We start from the raw sequence: 7477 nt of genomic DNA, 5'->3' as shown, positions 1-7477 counted from the left end.
ATAGTAGAAACCAAGTTTTCTTTATCGTTCCAAATTTTAAAAAATACTCTACTAAATTTTATTCAATTCACAACTGACCATCTTATTATTTTAATTATTGGGCATTTAAAGAGAAATCAGGAAAAGTTATATTTATGTAGTCTAACTTGCATATTTTAAAGGGAAGAGAAAATTAAGGCCTCAAAGAAATCAAATTGTTTTTTAAAGAATCAAGCAATATTTTCTGGCAGGAAGTGGAGTTTGTGCAGAAATATGCCCAAAAATTGAGATGAGAAGAAATACTACCCATTACTTTTAGCTGAAGTAAGGTACTTAAAATATTCTTAAAAACTTTAAGGAATCCATTATAGTGGCTTGTTAATTCTTGTCATAGTTGCTGAAACATGTCATAATGGGTTGCCAAGGAAGTTGTTATACATCATGGATTGAAGTATTCTCCCAGTCATCTTCAATCACATAAAGCATGTTTTGATATTTTCTAAGAAAGTAGCTTCATGGGACTCCCTTATTCCCTTTTCCGGGAGATGGATCCTCCCAGCAAGCCTTTGAATTTCATTCCAAATCCGGAGTATGAATGCCGAAAGGATGACTCTTGTGGGGCAGTAGGGAACTTTCTACTTTGGTACTTTGTCATTATGCTGTTCCTGATGATCCTCTATAGGGCTTCTCTTTGGGTAGGATATTCTTCCATTCTTAATATATTTACTAAGCCATGTATTTTTGTGAAGATAGGGTTTTTTTTTTTTTTTTTTTTTTTTTTTTTTTTTGGTGTGTGTGTGTGTGTGTTTAAAACCTTTCCAACTTTCTAGTGACTGGGAGTTTCCTTTTTTGTCCTCATAATTCTGGTTGTGGGAGGTAAGATATTTGTTATTATAGAATACTTATTATCAAAATGTCATAGAAAGTTTTTTTTTTTTAAAGTAAAATAAGGGCCCAGACTAAGATGCAGAACTGCTCTTCCATCCTTTGTGAATTAAAGCAATAATAACAATGTTACTAAGTAGCATTTACATAGTTTCTACTATGGGCCAGCCATTAAGCACTTTACAAATACCATCTCATTTGTTCTTTACAACAACTCTTGAGAGTTGTTCTATTTTCCATTTTACAGTTTTGGAACTTGAGAACAGACAAAAGCTAGGTGACATGCCCAAGGTCACTTAGCTAGTAAATGTCTGAAAGAAGATTTGAAGTCTTCATGACTCCAGGCTCAGCACTCTACTGTACCACTTAGCTGGTACATAAATATATTTTCTGTCACCTAACATTACTATAGCTGGTAGTGCTTTAATAACTATTTAATAGAACTGTAGGTCCTGATTTTTAATGCAAAATAGATGCCTAACCAAACCACAATTGTATTTACTGATGCTGCATATGAAATACATGATAACTTAGTACTACTAGTAATATGAAAACCAATGTTGTTACTTTTTTATTAATTATTATTACTGTCATTGAGCATTTATCAGAATATTGAGGTTCAGCAGTCTTCTTTTCCATTTCTAAGTGCTCCATTAGAGTAAAAAAGAAAAGGGTTATTAAACACTTCGGTGTTTCATTTTCAGTAGTCAGAAATGCCCTCCCTATGGTAAATTCATATTGAATAATCTTTAAGGCAGATTCTTTGACAGCAGTCAATAAAAGGAGAATAGGAGAATATGAATAGATTTAATTATTTAAACTAAACACTGAATGTATAACTAGCTTAATAAGAAAGGTACTATTCTTGCATATTACCAACATTTTCCCCAGAATCTCAGAATTGGAAGAGATCCTAGAAGTAATAAGTAGTCTGTTTAAGAATCCTCATTATAGGATCTCCCACAAGTGATGTGATCATCCAGGTTTTCCTTAAAAACTTCCAGGGATTATTGGCCAATGCAGCCCATTTCACTTTTGTATGGCTATTAGGAAGTAGGTTTTTTTTTTTTTTTCCCTATCTACATCTTTCATCCATTGCTTTTTGTTCTTGTCCTCTGTGACCAAATAAGACAAATTTAATCCTTTTTCCAATGACCACCTTTCAAATACTTGAAGAAAGCTATTGTGTCTCTACCTCACCTTTACCCAGTCATCTTATGATCCAGGCTAAAACATCTTCAATTTTAGAGATTTAACTATATAACAGCTTGTCTGCATAATCTATATAGAATCTTGTGTTCTAGAACTAGAAAGGGGACCTCAAATTCTTTTCTTTAGGAACAATGAGAAATGCTGCTTCTTTCTAAGCCCTAATGATATTAAAAAAAAAAAAAAAAAAAGGAAAATTCCTCATTTTCATCTGATGAGTCTTAGTTATTTATAAGTAATTTGATATAAATATATTGGGAAAACTCTAGTGATTAATTAACCTTGCTACAAAATGCATTTTCTCTTGTCTACTTCTCTTCCATATATTTATCAATTTGCCATTAAAATGTAAATATTTTGTGCATTAAATATATACTTTATACATTCATATTATATGTACATACATACATATAAATGTATAATTTATACATACATATATACATAGAAGCAGCTTAGGTAGTAAAGTAGATAGAACCTTGGGCCTTAAGTTAGGAAAATCTGAGTTCAAATGTAGTCTCAGATACTTGAATATGTAACCCTAGGCAAGTTAGCCTCCTGTCTGCTTCAGTTTCTTCATCTGTAAAATGATAATAGCACCTATTTCCCAGTTGTTGTTTTTTTTTTGTGAGAATAAAATATTTGTAAGGCAATTGCAAACCTTAAAGCACTAAATAAATGTAAACTGCTATTATTATTATCAAGGCTATCTCTATTAATCTAGCCATATGGTCTTGAAGGGATCTCAGAGTCATTGATTCCAAATCCCTGGCATTTTACAGATATGGGAATCGAGGCCAAGATATGGTTGAAATGACTTGCCCAATATTCACAGCTAACACGATATATCTAGAACTAAAACCCAGAACTCTTAGCGCCTGGCCTTTCCTTATACTACCTTACCTCTCAGAGAATAAACCAACTTTGGTTCTCTCATTTTCTCTATAAAACAACTTATATCAATGTTTAATAAATGTTTATGTAGCACAGTGGATAAAATCCTTAATCTGGAGTTAGGAAGACCTCAATTCAAATCTTGCCTAGAAATTTATTAGTCATGTGACTATAGACAAGTCACTTTCTCAGCTTCCCTTTCTTCAACTGTAAAGCCAATAATAACATCTACCTCTTAGAGTTAGGAGGATAAAAAGGATTGTTTGTAAAGTGCTTTACAAACTTCAAAATGTAACATAAATGTTAATTGTTGTTAATCACAACTTCTCAGCCTCAGTTTCCTCAAATGTAAAATCAATAATAATGATAATATAGTTCCTAGGGTAGTTGTGAGAATAAAAACAGATATTTGTAAAGTGCTTAAAGTGCAACAAAAATTAAAGATTAGATTTGTTGTTTCAATAAAAATAGGTTCTGAACCTCTTATTTCCTTACTGACTTGCCCAAGATCACAAGTCCAGTATCAGAGGTAGGACTTGAACCCTTGTCTTTTTGATTGGAAATCATTCTCTATCCATTATGCTATACTGCCTCTTTCTACTTTTTTATTTAACTTTACTTTTAAAAATCTTTGTATACAATGGAGGGTTGCTCTGAAAATGATATAATTTGAATTGAGCAAATATTAAGACTCAAACCAACAGCATTAAGAAATAAAAGAAAGGGGCAGCTAGGCATGGCCTAGGAGGACCTGAGTTCAAATGTTATCTCAGATACTTGATACTTGCAAGTCATGTGATCTTGGGCAAGTCACTTAAACCCCAATTGCCTGGCAAAAACCCAACCAAATAAAAGGAATAAATTATCAAGAGAGCCTGAGACCCTATTTCCAATTTAATTTACCAGTAAATATGCCCAGGAATATGTGCCAAGTTATACCTTTCATGACAAAAAGACCATCATGATATATGGAAGAGGAAATATATATATATATATATGGAAGGGAGTGGTACAGAAAGGGGGAGAATTTAGAAGAAAAGTAGGAATGTCCTCATATGACAAGTTACACATGAAAAAGAATGACTTTAGAGCCATCATTTTTGGTAGGCAGCATAGAGGAAGCTTAGGTGATATACTGGATAGGAAGAAGAGTTCAAATCTAGCCTCAAATCATTTTTGCTACCAGAGCAGGAAATGGCAAACCACTCTAGTATCTTTGCTAAGAAAACCTCATGGAAGAGATCATAAAGAGTCTAGAACAGCAACAGAATAAACAATTCAGATATACAAATAGATGAAATTATGTGGCCTAATCATTTTTTTGGGGGGGGACATTACTTTTAAAGGTTTTTTTTTTTTTTTTTTTTTTAGAACTTTGAAGGGAATTAATGGTTTAGGGTGAAAGTCTTAATTTTATTTTAATGTCCCAAATTAGACAAGTCATTAAAAACATGTTTCCTGCAAAGGCTCAGTCCATTTAGTTCCCTTGGTTAGAAAATCACTTAGGGTACTATGCCATCAGTAAGAATTGGGTTCATGTTCTGCCATGGATCTTTGCTAGCTTTGGGCAAGTCACTTAACTTTATTGGAATATGGATCTTTGCTAGCTTTGGGCAAGTCACTTAACTTTATTGGAATTTATTTCATTTGTCAAATTAAGGGTTTGGACTAGTTGATTTATAAAGTTCTTTCTACTTCTAAACCTATGATTTTAAAATTCAACATGCTACTTATGTTGAACACAAAGTATTTTGGTCCCATGTTTTTTATTCTTCTAAGATAAGTAATTTTTTTTGTTAATGATAAAGCTAATAACTAGCATTTATAGAGAGCATTAAGATTTACAAAGTTATATATATTTTTAGTATGTATTTGCATATCTATTTTATGTCATTTATTTTGATGACTATGCCTTGAAATATTGTATCTGAAAATAATTTTCTATATTGTCCAGGGCCAATTTAAGAGACTGTACTATTTGTAATAACAACTCATATTTGCATAATGTTCCCAAAAAGTCTGTCTTTCAAACTGATGTTAATTAAGCAGGATCAGAAGCTTAATATATATTTGGCAAATTAAAATTTTAAATTATACTCACCTAATGCCCTAAGCAACAGTATTTCTTAACAAATGAATAATAATGAAGGACTTCTAATTTAGGAATCTCTGTGACTAGTCTGTATTTTTTAACATAGATGTCTGAGAAAAAAGATGCATCACTATCACCAGACATTGGGACAAGCGGTTCAGGATGTAAAGGTGAGGTACAGTATATATTTAGCATTAGCAAAAAAGATTTTGACAATGTAAATTTGTGCTGAAGGTCCAGCTTTCTTGTCCCTGTCCATACCCTTCATCTCCACTGCTAAACCAGATTGAATTTTGCAGGGAACTGGCAATATTATCTCTCATCTCCTTTACCTCTCTCTCATTCTTACTACCAAGGCTTTTGCTGTTTGTCCATATTTGCCTTACTTTAACTTCCAACTCCCTTCAACTTCATCACTCATTTTAAAATAAGAATAAAAAAGCTCTGAGAAATGGATACTTGTCACTTCTTTCGAAAAGGTTGGGATCTTTGCCTTGGACCTTAAATAAGAATCAGCATTGCCTTTCCAAAGTGGGCCTCCAAGATTTCTGTTTCTTTTTGCTCATCCAGAGTGAGATATGTCTGACTCACATAGGGTGGGGAGTGAAGTCATGGGTCTTTATTGCATTTGGCAGTGATGTATGATCTGAATACTGTTAAAAATATACTACTACTTGCTATCTTTGGGATTCATGTTACTATTGCTATAATATAAGTAGCATGTTGAATTGCATGGCACCTAATCTGTTGTTTTCTTCTGATTGTTGTTATCCAAGATGCCTACTGTAAGCGACACAGCAAAAACACCATTTGGGAATCTTTTAGAAAGATTTTTAAGAAGAAGCCAAAACATATGCAACTTTCACCTGTAACTGACTCAGAAGTGGCACTTGTTAATGCCTACCTTGAAAGAAGAAGAGCCAGACTTCACTCTCAGCTGAACCAGATGAATCAAGGCCTCCATGATAGTGATACTACTGACAGGGACAGTATGGACTCTAACTCAGGAGCCTCCTCCTGGAAGGAGAGTGAGACTGAACATCATCCAACTCCAGCCAGCCTTAGAAGAAGAAAGATAGCTCAAAGGCAGAGGAACCTTGGAAGCTACCAAATCAGGGAAAGGCCTTGCCTCCATTGCAAAGCTATGAGAACCAGTGAGTGGCTGACTCGCCACTTCCTTCATCCTCCTACAGCACCTCCTCCAGTGGATGGAGATATTCCGGAGGAGAATTCTCTAGTAGAAATTAACACAAAATTCAGTAGAATTTGAACTTTATCCAGTTCTTAATTATTGAAGACAAATGAATAAGAGATTAAAACAAGTATGAAATATCACCAGAGGGTCAGGGTAGTGAGGCTTTACAATAAAGTCTCTCTACTAATGATGAGTGTACTTGGTATGTTTTAGATAATTATTTTTAAGTAAAAAAATACTAGTAAATTTCATTTTAGCATCATGACAGTACAAAGATTTATATATACTGTATATTTACATGATGCAATGTAGTATACTCTTCTTGATTTGGAATTTTACTGATTCCAAAGTTCTGATCCAGATGCTTACTAGCAGTATTACTCTAGTCAAATAAGTCATCTTAAAATGATGGGGTTGGATTAGATGGCTTGAAATGTCCTTTCAAGGTCTAAACCTGTGATCCTGATGATTTTTACATAAATCAGCACAAATAAATATTTTTGTTCCTAAGTTTGTTTATTCCTCTAAAATAAATAAGGAAGCTCCTTTAAAATGGATAATTTATCCACCAATACAAGAAGCATTTCTTAAGTACTTTGTGTCTGCAAGACACTGATTGTACTAGGAATTGGGAAACAAAGACAAATGCAAAGTAATTTGAGGATGAGTAGAGTATTAACAACTGGTAGGATTTGGGAAATGTCCCATAGCTCAGCTAAGTCATGAAGTAAGATGAAGTTTTTGAGAGAGATGAGAAAGGAATTAATTCTGTCCATGGGGGATATTGCCTATTGAAATGCATGGAGGTAAAAAGTGAAATGTCAAGTTCTGGGAACTGTCTAATTTAGTCTAATTTAGCTAGAATATAGAGCTCATAAAGACAAGGAGTTATGTAAGATGAGGCTGGAAAGGTACTTGGAGCCAGACTAGGGAGGACCTTTAATGCTGGAATGGGAAATGTTTTTATCCTCATTTTCTTTTTCTATTTTGAGGAGAGTTCTTCATCAGACAGACTGACCTTTGGGAAGATTATTTTGACTACTAAGTGTAGGATGGATCAGGTACAGGGGGAGACAGGGAGACTATTTAAAGAAGTCTAGGAGAGAAGTGAGGAGGATCTGACTTAAGGAGCTGGCCTGTGAGTATAGAGAATGAGAATGGGTGTGAGGAATGTTAAAGGAGAATCAACAAGTCTTGATAAATGATTGAATGTGGGGTAGAAGAAG

General features: G+C 33.8%; 1 protein-coding gene across 1 annotated transcript; it reads left to right on the top strand.

Moving 5' to 3' along the window:
- Positions 1-426: 426 nt before the first annotated feature.
- On the top strand, positions 427-6441 carry SSMEM1 (serine rich single-pass membrane protein 1). The gene is made up of 3 exons (XM_074267931.1): positions 427-674; positions 5163-5226; positions 5833-6441. Exons 1-3 carry the CDS (start codon positions 495-497, stop codon positions 6324-6326), a joined length of 738 nt encoding a protein of 245 aa, XP_074124032.1. The 5' UTR covers positions 427-494; the 3' UTR covers positions 6327-6441.
- Positions 6442-7477: the final 1036 nt, after the last annotated feature.

Source organism: Sminthopsis crassicaudata, chromosome 5 (genome assembly GCF_048593235.1).
Source record: "Sminthopsis crassicaudata isolate SCR6 chromosome 5, ASM4859323v1, whole genome shotgun sequence".
Classification (NCBI taxonomy): Eukaryota; Metazoa; Chordata; class Mammalia; order Dasyuromorphia; family Dasyuridae; genus Sminthopsis; species Sminthopsis crassicaudata.
The sequence above is the reverse complement of the archived record's forward strand: the minus strand, read 5'-3'. Positions and strand labels throughout refer to the sequence as shown.

Excerpts from the sequence above, each read along its gene's own strand:
- SSMEM1 (XM_074267931.1), top strand. The coding sequence starts at position 495 with ATGGGACTCCCTTATTCCCTTTTCCGGGAGATGGATCCTCCCAGCAAG. Across the intron at positions 675-5,162 it reads TCTATAGGGCTTCTCTTTGG|ATGTCTGAGAAAAAAGATGC; the intron begins GTAGGATATTCT and ends TTTTTAACATAG. Across the intron at positions 5,227-5,832 it reads AAGCGGTTCAGGATGTAAAG|ATGCCTACTGTAAGCGACAC; the intron begins GTGAGGTACAGT and ends TTGTTATCCAAG.